The sequence below is a fragment of the Apteryx mantelli genome, chromosome 22, assembly GCF_036417845.1.
Source record: "Apteryx mantelli isolate bAptMan1 chromosome 22, bAptMan1.hap1, whole genome shotgun sequence".
In the NCBI taxonomy this organism is placed as follows: domain Eukaryota; kingdom Metazoa; phylum Chordata; class Aves; order Apterygiformes; family Apterygidae; genus Apteryx; species Apteryx mantelli.
The window spans coordinates 5,396,654-5,413,797 of NC_089999.1; the positions used below are offsets into that span (position 1 = coordinate 5,396,654).

Consider the following 17,144-nt stretch of genomic DNA (forward strand, 5'->3'; position numbering starts at 1 on the left):
TTTTGACACCTGCCATGGATGGAAATTCCACCACTTTTCTGGACAACTTGTTTCAGTGCCTCACTGCCCTCCTGGTGAAGAACCTTCTCCTAATGTCCAGTCTGCACCTCCTAATACACAAGGGACCATTGCCCCTTGTCATATCATATGCCACCACGAAAAAGAGTTTGTTCTTTCACCTAACTCCCTTTCAAGTAGCCATAGGCTAGACCACTCCCTGCATCCTCTTCACTCCACTAAACAAGCCCAGCTTCCTTAACCTGTCCTCACAGGTCCTATACTCTAGGCTCGACACTGCTTTCGTAGCCTTCTGCTGACCTTCATGGTTCTCAACATCCATGTTGAACTGGGGAGCCCAAAACTGGACACAGTATTCCAGATGTGACCTCACCAGTGCCAAGTAGAGGGGCACAATAACTTCTCTCAGTCTGGCCATGCTTCTTCTAATGTAGCACAGTTACATGGTTTGCCTTATAAATGATCAGAGCACACGGTTGGCTGATATTCAACTTGGCATCCACTGTAACTAAGCCTATCCACTGCAACCCCCCCCATCAGTATCAGACAAATAAACTGAAGCTTCACTTATACCCCCTGCAGCACATCATTTCTGTTACAGTATGATTCTTCCCAGAAGCTAGTGTTAACTAGAAATTTTACATAACTACAGTGTGTTTATAAAATGACATGTTCTTCAGAATGCATGTTGTAAAAGCTTTTTAAAATCTAAATTAATGGCTTTTAAATAATGAGTATTCTTCAATACTAATGCTTGAAAAATATGTGAAAGATGAACATCTGTCAGTCATCATTTCAAAACTGGCCCAAAGAGTCCAATATGTTTTCAGTATGCCGTGGTTTTCTAAAACTTCTGGACTAGATATTTTTATGAAGCAGTGCACACTTCAGACTGCAGTCAACTTTGGCACATAATCCTATTCATTCGGTGCCAAGAAATAAAGACATGGGTGGGTGATTGTGAAATACTTCTTTGACATAAAAATGCCCAACAGACTGAAATCAAGGGACCAGAGAACTAACCTTCAATGGTGACTTCAACTTCAGGATCCTCACTTGTTTCTGAAGGCACATGCTGGGAAGAGTCTGAAAGGAGAAAAACAGTACCGTTGAGTGCTGGACACAGAAAAGATTTTTAACCAACCGTTCAGTGATTTTGTATTTAAACTTACACTTGTCAAAGAAGCCCACAGGCTCAGTGAAGTATTCTGCATTCACAGCATGCAACAAAAACAGGAGCAAAGATACTTTACCATAAGCCTTTAAGCAATTCTAGACGAGGCTAAGGAGATGAGGATTATACATGCTAAATTGCGTGTGCAGCAGTGCAGAGTTGGCGTTAATGGCAACAGGAAATTCCTTAGTCCTGACTTAATAGCATTAATAGAATCATAAATATTTTTCTCTTTGTTATCAAGAATTGTTGAAAATATAAACAAAGGCTGTGTGCCATTGCCAGATGAAGTATTTCTTTATCATTTATAGCAACTCAGAGTGGTAACAATGATTTTCATGACAGGCTGCAAGGCCAACAGTCAAAAATGACAGGGAAATTCATAGCTACAGTGCTTTTGTTGGGGCAGTGTGCACCAATATAATAAGCAGGATTAGGCCTATCAATACTCAGTGGGAGAAGGAGTGATCTAAATTTAATTTCAGTAAGGTTAAAACAGTGAAGCTGATTATATTGGAAACTAAACTAAGTATGAGTATATAAAAGAATACTTGCTAATTTTTCTGGCAGAGTAATGCTCTGTTTGTGTACTTGGAGGAATATTTTCTTTCAGATCTCTAAGCTGGTAGTTTAGTGTCACTCTGGTAGCAAGGCTGAAGGAATCTCCCTTTTTCACTGCTCTTCACATGACACCATGTATGGCAGAGAATCAGCAGTATCTACTGAGATTATCTTAATTGGAGTACATTTGAACTATGTCAAATATATCATCTAGTTCTTGAAAAGCATAGCATGATGTTTTGATCTCATTCAGATTGAGCACAGAGTAGGTAACTCAACAAATGCAAAGCAGAACAAAAGAAAAGAATTATGAAGTAATGGTCTTGTAGCACGTATGAACAGAAAGTATGCTCACAGAAATAACTATCACATCGACTGATCATTTAGAGCCTTTTTTGAGAGCATTAGAAAAGTTTCCTATTTTTTATATAGGTATATATAAAAGAAATATGATTTTGGTAAATTTTGTGGAAATTTAAGAACGGCCACAAAGACTGACAAATAGTCCATCTAGCCAATACCACATCCCTGATGAATGGTCATAATTCAGAGAAATATGCAAAAAAAGTCAAAGCAGATGGTAACAAAGTTCAGGAATAAAGTTCCCAGATAGGACATTTCTTCTTAAACCATATCCAATTGACTGGTTTTAACACCGAAGTAAATCTTTTCTAACATAGCAGTATCATCACTAGATTTTTTTTGACCTCGTAGTACTTCATGTGACCAGCAAAAAGTTATGGCAATAATTTAAATACACCAATTCTAAGCAGCAGCCTTTTTTACAGTTCTAAATGTTGTCATTCACTGGCATTGCCTCCTCTTACTCGCATGATTATAAGGAAAGAAAAAACACACAAATGTAATCACTGAGTTTACTTCTCCCGTATCCTTCATTGCTTTGTCTCCTACCTAAACTAAAGAACAGCAGAGCTTTCAATTTTTGATCATACAGAAGCTCTGCAGCTTTCTAATCATTTTTGTTGCCTCTCCATATTCTGCTGCAGACAGGCCACCACTGAACATAATCTTCCAAGCGAAGACACACTACCTATTAATATCATATTAGCACCATATCTCCATTCCCAGGCTTTATGCATGCAAAAACTGGGGTCTGTCTGTTCATTCTTTTGGGGGACGAGAAGAAAGAGGACAATCACTGCCAGCCAGACACATCCGCCAAGGGATCTATAATGATACTACAGTGTCTCCAATGTGATTTCATTCAGTTTAAAACAACTATTTTTGATGCACATAACCATGATTTTGTGAAGACTGAATTTCGACCGCATCTTTCTGCCCGCTCATCCAGCCTTACTAAGACCTCAGAAGCCTGCATCAGCTACAGCTAACCTGGGGAATCCCGTCTACATGTGAATTTTGCCACTTCCCTGTTCACCATCTTGTCAAGATTACTGGAGGGAAAAAACAGTGAAAACCACCATTGACATGCATCAAAAGATACTTTATTATATCCCTCTAACATTTTTCTATGCTGTCTACACAGAAGAATGTTACAGGGATATAATAAGGTATCTGCAAATCTTCTGCATCATACTCTGTAACCTTCAGAGCAACCTTCGGAAGAACTTTAAATATCTATTAGATACATTTCTTTAATAACAGTTAAAAGGATATTTGTCAAAGACTACATAAAATCCAAACACCATCAAAAGCTTTTTCTTCCTCAGCCATTTTTGTGAGGATCAGCAATAAATAATTTCATTTTACAGAATCCAGGCAAGACTGTCCACACTGTATGCCAATTTAAACAACAAATGAAATTTAAGTTAGACTGTTGCCTGCAATTTTTAGAACTGCCTGTAGACCTTTTCACAAATACTAACTTTCAGAAACAACAGATTTTTTTCTATTTAGCAAAAACATTCAGTATTTCTTTTGCAGAAAATCATAAAAGAGAACAGATTTATGAAAAGTACACATAAAAAAATCATATTCTGACACAAAGGGCCATACTCAGCATCTGTACCCATAAAATTCTAGATAGCCAAAAATAAAGCAAAGTCAGAGCCTTGGTCCTTTCATATCACTCTTTCCTTTCCTCAGGCTCTCTCTTCATAACTGGGCACGAACAGGTCATGACATTATGCTTAGGAAAGCAAAGTACTTAGATTCTTTCTTTTCAAATAAAGAGTGTTAATAATGCAGTCAGAAAGAGCAGAAAACCTTATTCTCCTTTATCAAGAGACATACCTCTAAATTTCATATAATGGTACCCTTAACTCTTGTGATTATTTACCTTCAAAGTGAAAACAGTGAGATTTGCAAGAATGAGTATTGCTGCTACCACAACTTGCCTTAACCCCCCCAAAATACTCATGAATCAGCTTTGAGAGTCAGGTGCTTAGAATGAAACTAGCTGGAGTATGATGCACGTTTGACGTCATGTAAAAGCATTAAATGCTGGGTGACAGGCACCTTACAAATGCAATTCATGGTTTAAAAGAATGACCGCTCCCATCACAACTTGCCTACAACAAGCCACAGGGTGTCATGATTTAGGAGATTAAAAAAAACAAAACCAAAGTAAAGCCTGAAAAAACCAACCATGTGGAAACGTGGAAAGCGAATGGTTGGAAGAGGAGATAAATGTATAACTTTAATTAAGGCATCACTTTTTCTTTAAAAATATTTCTTTAAATAAATAATATTTCCTTAAAAAAAAATCCAGTGGTGTTAATTCATTTTCAAGAAAAACGTTTCATATCTCTAACCTTCTACTGGTATTTCCACATCTGTTCCTTCACTGCAATTGGAACCCTGGTGGCTTCCTTTAGACAAATATAAAGTAAAAAACATACCGTAATAAAAATACAAAAGGAACTTCTTTTAACATCGACTATTCAAAGCAAGAATTTTCAAAAGCCAAAAATCTAGAACTATAATGTTCTCATGAACAACATGAAAAAGGCTCAAATTCTGAATCTTAAAAATGCATGACAGCAGGACCACTCTGACCTTATCAAGTAATTCACAGCTTGAAATGCAGATTAGTATTTTCCAACGCTTGCAAATGGGCAAAATAGTATTTTTTTAATACAAATAGGAAAAGTCTGGAAAAAAATGTAGAATTTTTAAGCAAATTCATTTCAGATGTTGTTCAGATCCTGTAAAGAACTCCTTCCACTAAACACAAACTCCCCATACACTTGTGTTCTGTATGCGCCCGTTCATCTCACACAAAGCTAAATGAAAGAAATTATCAAGTTGTAGTCAAAACACATAAGCAGAGGTTTATTAAAGTTTATAATCAATTACGAAACAGACTGAATTTCACGGGAAACATATAGACTTGCACTTTCAAGAATCACCAGTGCTTTAAAGTAATCAACCTGATGATCCAGAGATCTTTTCTAATTTAGCAAAGAAAGTAATTAGGTTTCCTTCTGTATGTCTCTTTAATTGGAAATTCGAAAATTAAGGCAAATGAAATTTCCAATTCTGTTTTAAAATTTAAGTTGCAGTACCCTAACTCAAACAAGCAGAGCTCTGAAAAGTAAAACTCACATATGCAACTTCCAAAACAGATGTGAGAAAAATACAACTAAAAGATCTACCTGTGTAAGTTTTCGCAAGAGCAATTTTTTCATCAATCTCTGATGTTTCTGAAGGGCCTGCTTGGGAACAAAGAGAACGTCTTTTAAATTGCGTCCCACAACAAACACACTTTCCCAGTCCATAAAGGAATTTGTCAAATAACTCTTAACTTCGTATACCATGTGCTCATTTCATACTTTCCATAAAGGTGGACTGGGGGAAGACTCTGCGAAAAACAACCTATAAATCCTTACGCAGTTCAACAAAATACAAATTTTGAGGGGCTAACGTAAGAAGGTGTGCACATTTTTTGGACTACTGAACAGTCAGAGAGACTCACGTAGAACAGCAGGTTTTAGATTTTTTATGTGTTAATAAATAAACTAAAACTTCTTTTCAAACATGAAACATTGATAGTTATACCTTTTTAATGAATTTTTAATCAGCCAAGTCTTTCTCCTGCGATTTGTTAAAATCTGCATTTCTAGGGAGTCCCTTTCAACTAATTTGTAGCTACATTAAAAAGACAAATTCTCAGAGATTAAAATCATTTACAACACTGCAAATTTATTTGCTTTTAATCATAACAGCTCCTTCATTGGCTATGTATGAACTGCTTTAAAAAGGCTTCTACAGAAACCAGCACGCGACCATTCACATGACACTTAAAAGATTAAATTAACACCACTAAAATGCTATTGTTTAATGCTATGGCACTACAGCAGTTAAACTGAAAGACTGAGCGACTTACAGCACAAACGGCTTCACGCTGAGCAAAAGATCATTTTATACTACAGAAAGAGCATAAGCGTATCAAACTAGCGTTGTGTGCGGCGTATGGGAAGATCATTCTAGAACTAACTAGAACTGAAGGATTTGGACTAATCGTTCCGGATAAATTGCACCATTTCTGTGATCATCTGCGAATACAATCTCATACAGCTCCCCAGAAATTATGGCCATATAGAGGCAGGTTTAAAAGCAAATTAACAATGGATATTAATAGTTTCACAATAGGAAAAAACTACTATTAACTCATAAGGCAAACAAAATATTTTAGACTATTTCATATACGTACTATATACATACATACAAAATAATAGAGCAGAAAACTGCTGCCATGAACAGGCTTAATGAATATTTCATTTAACTGAACAACACATGAAGCGCATCAAATATTGTGCGCTGTTCAAAAAAACCAAAGTACTTAGTGTTTACATTTTTTAAAGGAAGATAGCTCTGCTTAATTCAACTGGTCAGATTTTCAAAGGGATTTTAAATGAACGGGATTTCAAGCGAGGAACCTAGACACGGTTCTTCTGTTGGTGCAAACCCAACATTACTATGCCTGAAGTTTTACATGCATTTCTTTCAGTAAGTGCTGCTTTAAGCAGCTCCGGCCACTTCTTTGCTGGGTGCAGGGCTTGGGGTGATTTTTGGTTTGTTTAACCCAAAGGAGCTCCTCGATTTGGTTCAAAACATGGCTCCACCAAGAGCTGTAGTGGCACCACTCAGATGCAAGTCCATATAGGAGAAAAGGCAGAGGGAGGAAAAGGAACAAGGCAGATGCCGGAGTATATTGGCACTGTTATAAGACACAAGGTAAGAAGGTCTTATCAAACTAGACTGTGATTTCCAACTATTATGGGTGAGCAGGAGTATAACACAACCCCGTTAGATGTCCTGGAAAATGTTTCCATGGCCTAAATTTGCTTTTATTTAAATAAATATATTCAGTGCATGCAGCTGGACAATCTAACAACATTTCTATAACATGCAGTCGTTATAATTCATAATGCACTGAGACATAGAAGCATGCATCCCCTTATAAGCAAATATCCTATTGTAAGCATGTATTTTTGTGACGTATTCCTTAATTCAGAAATCTTGACAGGTCTGTTTTACCCAAGTATTCTGCAATAGTCTCTATATTGCATTATCTTTGCAGCAAATACATGTTTCAACACAAATAAAAATGGCAAAATAAGAATCTTCATCTTGTTCCTGACTTGAAAAAAGATTGATTTCATTTAAAAGAAACACTTACTAGGCTAACAGCCCCTGGAATTAAGCACAGAACATTCAATCCTCTCAGCTTTAATGTCAGTAGACGTATATGTAGTAAATCCATCAGATTTCAAAAAGTGACCCAGGTAGATTGTTTTATGGAACTTGAAACAACAGCTCTTTTTTCATATTATGAAGCACAGTATGAAAGAATTGTTTCAGAAAAATGATACTCTGGTAGCTTAACTTAATAAAAACTAGATGACAATATTTACAAAGAACCCTGAAATGTCTATGACCAGGAGACGTTAAAAAATCCGATACATTTCAACTTTAAAGCATTTATTTGCATGACAGGCAGATACACATGCATCACATTTTCTTACCAATAAAAAAAAGCTAAAACCAAGTAAGGTGCTGATTAGCTCCAGAAAAAAGAGCTCCATCCAGGACTAAAACTATGCAGGAAATCATAAAAATGAAATCTTAGTAAAAAAAACCCAACCCAACAACAACAACAGAAAACTCGAGAGATGAGAACTTCACGCCTCTGCAGTAAGTACAGTGGAGGAAGGATGGTGACAAAGCTGGGAAATCTAGTTACTAAAAAACCCCAAGTCTCTCACATCAGAAGTAAAATCTTCCAGTAGGGTTAAGCCTTAGAGCCTAAGCTAGAAGATCTGAAGGCAGAGCAAAGCAGCAATACTTCATACCAAAGAAAGAACCAGGCACAGTTTGCATGTAATACCCAATTTTCCTAGGCAACACAGACCCACTTAGAAGTTCTGTAACATTCAGTTAGATTAAAATTTTACCTTTCGTGAGTAGATAAAATACCCAACAGACCAGGATGCCCAAGTCATATACTTGGGCTGAGATTCTATATTGAAGTTAAATCTTTCTAATGAATAGCTACCGCCATAAATGGCAAACCTCTGAAATGCAGCCACTATTTTAGCATTTTAAATTTATTTTAAATTATATTCTCATACATATTAAATAGAAATTTTAATAATATATTTAACTTTTCATCCTGCAATTTATTTTTCTCTGTGCCAATTTTATTTTTAAGACCAGTAGGAAAAAAAAAACGCAAGAGAGATTTTACAAATTCCTTTTGTGTAGCATGCTTGTAAGGCAGTACTGCAGACTGGCACTCACGTCAATATTTTTTGTTCTCAAATGGAAGGTAGCAATGATTTTTTTTGTTCAGATGTTGTTCCTTCTAGTGTTGATTATACTTTTGAACATATGCAAATTTTTACAGTGAAAATTACAGCTGTGATACTCTTATTGTTTTGCAGCTATTGATCTCGGAATAAAAACTTTTTTTTTTTTTTAAGGAAAAATATTCTTTCTGGCTTGAAATACTCTGTATTCATTTACATATATCTTGCCAGAAAGTACGGATATTTGATAGTTATTTAATTTCCTTCTTACAACATTGTGGTTTGTTGTTTCTTCTCTACATATGCCAGCTTTCTGGATTTTTTTTTAAGATAGTATCTGCAGGCTGAGTCTTACACTACTGTGGTTTAGGTGTTGCCAACTTGGATTTGCAGTTTTCGTTGCTTTAAAATGGACATGACTTCTACTATTTTGCGCGATCTCCAGTGGGGAAATATTTTGTTGTCAGAGACATACTAAAAGATGTTCACAACTTTCAGTGCTCCTGAGTGAGAATAAAAGCACAGTTTATATTCCAAAGTTGGGCTGTTTTTCAAACTGAAGATATTTTCATCCAATCTCATCTGGTTTTGGACGAATGTCCCATATTTTAACTGGCTCACTCTAGCATTCCCTGAAATTCCCAAACTGACAGTCCTATTCGATCACACAGTGTTTTAAATGCAGTCATTTACTCATTTCTAACTGGTTTATAAACTGAACTGGTAAGTTCATTAGACGCCGGTTTATAAGCTGAACCAGTCAGTTCCCAGGACACATTGTTTACAGCCCTTTTCTTTTTGCTTCCAGTTCTCTGTACTAATTTCAAGGCATCACTGGTAACTTTGAAGACTAGCATCCATAAAATTGATGGGATAACCTGCTTCTTTCAGATAGTGCTTGGTACTTCGTCAGCAAACTACTCAGTTCTACAAGCGGCATGACTCCAAAATCCTTGTTTTACTCTGTGCTGAGGAGAAGGAATGAAGATGGTACATATCCCTGAGGAGTTTTCTTAACATATTCCTGCTTCCTTGTAAAATGAAAAAAACCCAACAACTATGCATAGCTCTTAATTCTATTCTGTTAACTGATACAGAATTGATTCAGAACTGTTCTCATTTTGGCACTGATTTTTGCCAGGAAAAGTCTTCATCAGGATAGCCTGGGTCTTGTGGACAGCCTTCTGGTAAGAAGCCAAGATGTGTGTTTGTTACTGGTCCAACAGTAACTTTTTTTCCAAAACAGGTTGCCTTTGGTGTCATCCAAAGCATTTAATATTGCAGTGACCTTCTAACACGCTGGAAAGGACACCCACTGCCAGACTGCTAATATCCATGGACAGAAAACTGCTCCGATACTCTATCAAAACACCCACCTGGAGTTTCTATGGACAAAATTCCTATTTCCCAGTCTTCTTACTGTGAACTGGTAGAACATTCCCAAATTTAGTAATTCACTATTAATTCCTGACAACATGTAAATGCTGCAGCCTACCAGACATTCATTTAATCTCCTCTCACCTCCCATCTGCAGTTGTAATTCTCCTCCTGTTTGATTAACTGAGGAATTTTATGTGCTACCATGGCGCGCACAATTTTGGTTAGCATTACAGATTTGTGAGAGGAAGCAAACGTTCATAGAAAAAAAAAAAAGTTGTGAAATGTCATTGGTATATCATATTATCCAGCAAGCCTCGAACACGTTGCTCTACTCTAACAGTTAAGTTCTTTCTTCTCATAAACCAAAGCACAGCCACAGCTGGCTTTGAACTCTCTTGGTAAGGTACCTTTAGTAGGAACAATCACCCTAGTCGTTGCTTTCTGCAGCAGGTCTCTACAAAGACAACGCCTGCACATACTCATGTCACCCCTCAAAACCACAGCTCAGTCTAACTTTTCTAAAGTTTGCTTCTCAGCCCAACACCATACACACTTGAACTCCCTACATGCCTCTTGAATTTATAACCGAATGCACTTTGTACAACCTTTGCTTCAAATCTTAGTGGTAGCATCTCCAAGAAATGAAGAGGAAGGTGAGCTGACGTGACAACTTGTCCTTTTGGCTCACAGCACCCCATCCCTTCTACCAGTATGCTCAGTTTGGTTTCACTCTAAATGCAAATCTGGAAGACTAAACTGGGAGTGGGGAAAGGGATAGCTGTTAATCAAGTATTGACTTAATCTGAAAAAATACACATTTAACTCTTCACCAATCAGAAGATTTAAATTTAGAAGTCTCTAAAGAAAGACAACAACAAAAAAAAACCCAGCAAAAATCTACATTACTTAGACTTTAGCTCACTGTGTAGATGGATTTTTTTAGCTCAGACAAACGTGCTGCATTCAGATTACACTTCAGGCTATCGGCCAAATTCTGACATTGTTACTGGGCATGAAATGGAAACCCGCGAGGGGCTGAAAGGCAGAAAGATGACAGGAGTTGGGACTTGGCTTTGGAAAGCAACGCTGATTCAGATGTCTTCAAAATATTATCTATTTTTATTACATTATATTATACCTGTAAACCCATGGCCCCTGAGGCTAGGCAATGTACAAATATGAAGAAAAGATAATCCTAACCCCAGAGAATTTACCTTTCAAATTATGAACATGGATAGTGTCATTTTGCAATACTGTATGGTTAAGATCTCATGGCACAATGTTCATATATTACAGAAAATTTGTCAGTAACAGACTATTCATTCTACAATCCTGTAGTTAGCTATTAAAATACATACGTTGGAAAATCACCTTGACAATATTTGTGTCTAAATATGCACAGAAATGTTATTTTGATAATATAGACCATTACGAAAACAAAGAAAGTGGCGGTTTGCACTTCTCTGGTGAACATACAGCTATCCCCGAGAGATTTGTGGCAGCTTCCCTGTGTTCTTTTGTATTGCTCAGAGAATTAACCTAATGACAAATGCAAACAGGCTGAAATAATAAATTTAGGATTTTAGTTATTTTATATTACCATTTGCTGTCAGTCCTTCTTAATTACTGTTCATTTCTGCCTACAGAAATAATGATTTGTTTTTTTTTCAGTCCTAGTTGAGGTTAAAGTGCAGTATTTTAGCCGGATATATAGAGCTGAGGCCAAGTTCTAAGTAACCAAAAGATACTTTAAATCATACACAGAGCCTGAACCACAGACATCACGAATGTTGCTATGTTTTGTCTATATAAATATGCCTTTCAAAACAACTTTGACACATACTGGTCATTCCATACAGGGAAAGGGATTGATACACTATGAAATTTATTGAAACTCTAAACTAAAGAAAAGATCCAACTGGCTCTAGCTAGCATCATTTGAAAGTTGTCTTCCCTGTTTAAACGGGTCTTTGGAATTGCAGTCTGCATATTGGACCCTCAGAAAAAAACAAACAGATTTCAAAGACTTTTGCCACACATCTACCAGGGTAGATGGGTCTACTAGAGTAAGTTCACCTGCAATTTCTCCTTCAACCTAAACACACACACACGGGTCTGCTGAAGTTGTACCTTGGATCTCTTCCTGTTCTTCAGATTAACTTTAATGGTAGCCAGCATGGAAATTTTGTATCCAAATAGAGTTAAGCAGTTACATTTTTAACAGAACAGGAGAAAGCAAAGAGAGGTACAGCGAGAATAACACTTAGCAATCAAGGATTTTGTGAGATAACCACATACAACAGTTAGTATCTTTACCTGGAATATTGTATTGATAGTAGTCAGGATCCTCCGATTCCTCCTTCACTGTTACTGTTGCCATTTCCAAAGAAATTCCTGTAAAAGCAACAGAGGAATCAAATATGGACACTAACGAGAACTGGATTCTTAAACACACACACGGACCCCCAAGATTCCAGCTGGTCTCTATTCCAAAAAAGAAGAAATGATTTGCAAGTGCTGAGATGAACGGCTACAACAACAAAAGCAAAGTGACATTCTGGTGTTTGTGTTTTCATGTCCGGTCCACATCAGAAGGGACTCAGACTTAAACATTTCCCAGCAAACTAGGCATCCTTGCAAACACTATCTCAGGTCTGAGGAATTAAAACCCTCTTCTTCCTTTTTGCCCACCATCACAGCCAAAAAAAGAAAGATTTTATCACCTTTTGTGCTAAAAGCACTACTTGACCTACTCCTGCTCACTTCTCTATGCATCCAAGCTCAAATACAGTCTAGACCAAATTGCACTGCTGAAGGCAGCAACACTATGGGCCTTAAACTGATCTTGGTTTCCTTAAGCTGAGCTATTCTCTCCATATGCCTTCACAGCATTCCCTAAACATTTGAAAACATTTTGACAAAAGAAGAATTACTTAAAGTGTCTACAAAGCAGCACTGGAAAGAGTTTACCTATCAACACAGACAGTAAAGAGTTGATTCCTCAGAATCTTTTTTGATGGACTTCGCAAAAAGCTAAAGTTACTTCTTTGTATATATGTTAAGCTAAAGCACGTAAGTGGGGTACGTGTGAAGGCTTACCCTATTAAAGATAACCATTAAGGGTTATCAGACCACAAGTTTAAAGTTATGAAGCGCTAAGAACTAAGGCAGAAAACCTTAACATTAAGAAACATTAAGAGCTTAGTTCTGCAAGTGCTGAGGAGTGTAGCCCAACCCAACAAAATACAAAGTCAGAAGCTTATCTTTAAGCACACCTGCAGTCTCATTGGCTTTAATGGGATTATTCACGCATTTATTTTAAAGCAAACACTTTAATATTGCTCTGCTACAGACCGTAGCGCCTTGCAGGATCACGTCCTAACTGCGTAGGAACTTATGAATGCCTGATCATTTTTTTTTACAGTAAACAACACATTTTATTATTTATTTCCATTTTAGCTACAAAATGGTATTCAGAGTTCTGGCATTTACTGTATTTTAGTAATATTAAATAAATCAAAATTTTCTCTCCACATCGGGGATAAAATCATCTTGAATTAAAACAAATACAATAAAAATCAGGATTTTCCTTTTATCACTTAAAACTTAATTATTTACAAGGATAAAATTATTTTAGTCTACAAAATTTTACAAATCTTCTCCATCCAGAAAATGGATCCTTTTGGCTAAGCTTAAATACTTGATAAAGTCTGCAACTCAAAAGTGGCCTTTTGTTAGGACAGAAAAGCTTTTCTTTCTCACAAAGGATGGCTTTTTGCTGCTTTTTTTGTTGGTGCTTCCTATCCTTGCTTAAATAGAGCCTTCTGAACAGAAACTGATTATTCAGTGTTTTGCAAAGAAGGACAAAATATTGAACATACCAGAATCCTCATTTGGTTCCGTTTTTACTTGAATAGGAGGGCAACTACAAAAACAGACAAACAAATCAAACACATTTACAATATAAAGAGCAAATGCCACACTGGGGGAAGGTTCCTCAGCTCTATGTGCTGTCTAGTAACACCAAACTTGCTGTATTGCTTCAAAACTAGGAAAACAAAAGTAAAAGATATTACATTTTGGCTTATCTGAACTAACTGAAGGGAATTGCCAGGAATGTCCTTAGCCCGCATTCTTGGGACGTGCACAATATTCTGAGCGTGTTTACCATTTCATGAGAAGCGCACTCAGAAGCACGGAAACATTTGCCATTTTCTCCCTGTTTTCACATCGATTTCTGATTTATTCCAGACATAATCTGTTCATTTGCTAAAAAAAATTTTCTTTTTTTTTTTTTAAACTGAAGGGGAAGGAAGGAACATTACATCTGTTCCCCATCACTGCTCTATCATAAAAGATCACAAACTTATCACTGACTAACAGACTTGAATTAAGAACGCTCACTGGGCTAATTAAACTGAGGGGAAACTTTGCCATCTGTTTAACTCATAACCGTGTCCCTACAAACAACGGACAAAAAAAGAAAATTCAGCTCCATGTTTTTTTATGATCCCAGGCAAGCAAAAGTTATCCAAAAGTCAGTTGGACAAAAAAAAGCACATTACAAGAAAGATGCTATATGAAAATACACAGCTGATACCAACTCACACTACACAAACTCATCTGGTTTTCAATAGATGAAATACTTGAAGACAGGCAAAAAAACTACATTATTTTAAATTCACCTTCCGCCTGGAGGTATAATTGAATGTGAAGGATCTGCCACATGAGCTCCTAAAAAATTAAAAGACAATCTGTGAGTTTCCTGTACTCCATTTACCTTAAATACAAATTAAAAAACATCGATTTCCTGAAGAAGTAAACCTGTTCACATTTGACAAGTACCTGTGCATATTTTCTGTATTTACCTAACTAAAGTATACATCTCTCATTAAATTGCTTTATTAATCTACAAAACAACTCCACTTAAAAATTATTTCAAATGTGCACAATCACTATATGCTTTTCACCACTCTGTCATGATGCTAAGTGAAAAATCTTTGGAAAAAATCTAAAGAAATCCTTCATCTAAACTCTGCTAAAAGACAGTGGATGGTTTAATATTCCTTATCTCTATGTTACAGCTAGAAACAAGTAGATTATGTTTTTGTAAAGTCATTTAGCACACTGAAACCCAGCCTTGTCTTTTCAATATGAATATTATATTACTGGAAACTCTGTAATTTCCCATTCTCTAGTCTTCTTATTGGGCACAGACAACACATTTCTAATTTCATGAATTCAGCAACAACTGCTGGCTACCTGTTTCATCTCAGAAAGCAGAACTTTTCTCTTTTGACTGTATTTCTACAGAGATTCTGGTAACCAGCATGCTTCATCCTCTTCATAAAACAAAATCTCGTATTTATGAATGTTGCAAGCAAAGCAATGTCATAAAAGGAACATAAAGGGATTTCTTCTAAGCTAGAAGTGAATCTTTGCAGTTTCATAAAAGTCACTCTAGCTCAGACTTTTGTAAATATATAAGCTTTCAGAGGCACTGTAACACCTAACCACTTTAGAAGATTAAATCAATTTTTAAAATGAGACATAAACACCAACATTAGCTACGTATTGGAACACTGAGCACAGCAAAGTCTATGCATCTTCTAAAAATGCAATGTACAGTCTTTCATCAGTTCAATTCTCCTTTCCCTAAAATGAGGATACTATTTAATTCATACTAAGTTTAAATTCTGTAAAAGGACAAAGAATGCAATAGAATAATTTTTCTTTCCAATTAACTATTCATGGCAGAATGCATAAAGGAAAAGGTTATAGTTCCACAAGTAAGGCAAACCACAGTCCAAGAATTTCTGCAAAGTTTGGCACCCTATGCAAACGTTCACATCTTGTGTCACTATTGCTACCCTGCTAAGTACTGGACATGATGTTAATGTATATTTAAAAGCAAAATTCTAATCTGTTTCTGTTTAGTCCAAATAAGTGGTAACTTACCTAGGTGTTTCTTCGGCTCTAGGAAAGGCCTGTATTGAAACAAAAGAGAAAAATCTATAGCTTTAGCAAAGATATCATCGCTTACTTGGAAGTATAACATTAAACAGGTGGCACTCCTGTTCAAGTAAAACAGGCTGCACTGTATTTAATTAAAAAAGAAGTAGAATTTAAGTCCAAAAATGTAAGTGAACAGGCCAGTAGAAGGGTGAGTAATAACCTTTTGATGATAAATGAGATCCCTGACTTATTTTCCAAAATCCATTTCAGGGTCGAAACATCGTAATTTGCTGGATGTTTAAATGCAAGTCCTTCAGGCAGGCCCTGCACTACCACAGCAGATTGGTCCCGCTGAATCTTCTCATATGGCACAGGGACTACTGTTGACTTTCCTAAAGCTTTACCTAGAAACAAAAGGAAATTTGTGAGAGGTCAAAAGTACGCAACTTACCAAAAGTTTGTGTTTAATCTCCCCCCACTGTTATTTCCAAGCCCTACAGTTTAGGAGCACTGCAAAAGAAGTGCTCCTTGTCTAGCAGAACTTGTTTTCTGCTTCAGTGGGGAAGACATGAAGCTTTGCCTTTAGAGCCATTGACCAAAGGTAGGATCCATGGAAGAACAAAACAAAACACACCCAATGCACACCTGTAATTACATGACTTCTTTGCTAGAAGATGAATCCTTCAAAAAAACCTTACTTTGGAGAGGAAACAAGCTTCCTCTTCAGCAAACCAAAACCCTGACATCTGTGCTAAAAAGAAAAAGAAAAGACGCAGATCTGTACAAGAAACCAAGTATTGCAGGGGTTAACATGCAGTGGAACCAACTGAGGTACACAGACTTTCTTAAAAGAAAACTGAATACGCTGTTCTGTGCAATATCCTCAAAGTTCACATCCTGCTAAACACATAGAAGAACAAAAACTATCCAAGATATAGGTATGTTTTAGAATTGATATTAAACGTTAAGCTTATCACATTGATAGCAGTAGAGTTGGAAGGCCAAAATCATACAGTACTTTCCCTCCAACTCAAGGGAAAATTTAGAAATCTAGAACAGCTATTCCAAAGACTTAAAAGCACTCACCATAGCAAAAGCAGAAAAAGTCCTCCACAGACTTTCTGAGAGCTTCCAGTTCCACAATATCCACTGTCAGTCTGTTTACAGGTGATATAGTCTTTGTTTTCTGCAGCTCTGCAGCCCTCTCCTCTTCTGTAACACCTGGAAGTTATTTATAAAAATAAAATAAAATAAAATAAAATAAAAATAATTAAAAACCCCAGTACCAAGTCATTTGAATTTGGAATGGACACTTTACAGGG

The 17,144-nt window shown here is 36.5% G+C and overlaps 1 protein-coding gene across 5 annotated transcripts in view; it reads right to left on the minus strand.

Annotated features, from left to right (window-relative positions):
* GTF2I (general transcription factor IIi) overlaps positions 1-17,144 on the minus strand; it is an 82,322-nt gene that overhangs the window by 40,101 nt on the left and 25,077 nt on the right. For 3 of the 5 annotated variants that reach the window (XR_010886240.1, XM_067309963.1, XM_067309960.1), the window contains exons 4-11: positions 16,909-17,043; positions 16,043-16,226; positions 15,826-15,854; positions 14,553-14,601; positions 13,749-13,792; positions 12,184-12,261; positions 5,332-5,391; positions 1,042-1,104 (exon numbers count right to left, since the gene is read on the minus strand). Coding sequence is in view for 4 of the 5 variants with exons in the window: in XM_067309963.1 (XP_067166064.1) it covers positions 1,042-1,104; positions 5,332-5,391; positions 12,184-12,261; positions 13,749-13,792; positions 14,553-14,601; positions 15,826-15,854; positions 16,043-16,226; positions 16,909-17,043 (642 nt within the window). In the remaining variant the exon portion in view is untranslated. The remainder of the gene's footprint in view (positions 1-1,041; positions 1,105-5,331; positions 5,392-12,183; positions 12,262-13,748; positions 13,793-14,552; positions 14,602-15,825; positions 15,855-16,042; positions 16,227-16,908; positions 17,044-17,144) is intronic. The other 2 variants (XM_067309962.1, XM_067309964.1) reach the window with 2 other exon arrangements.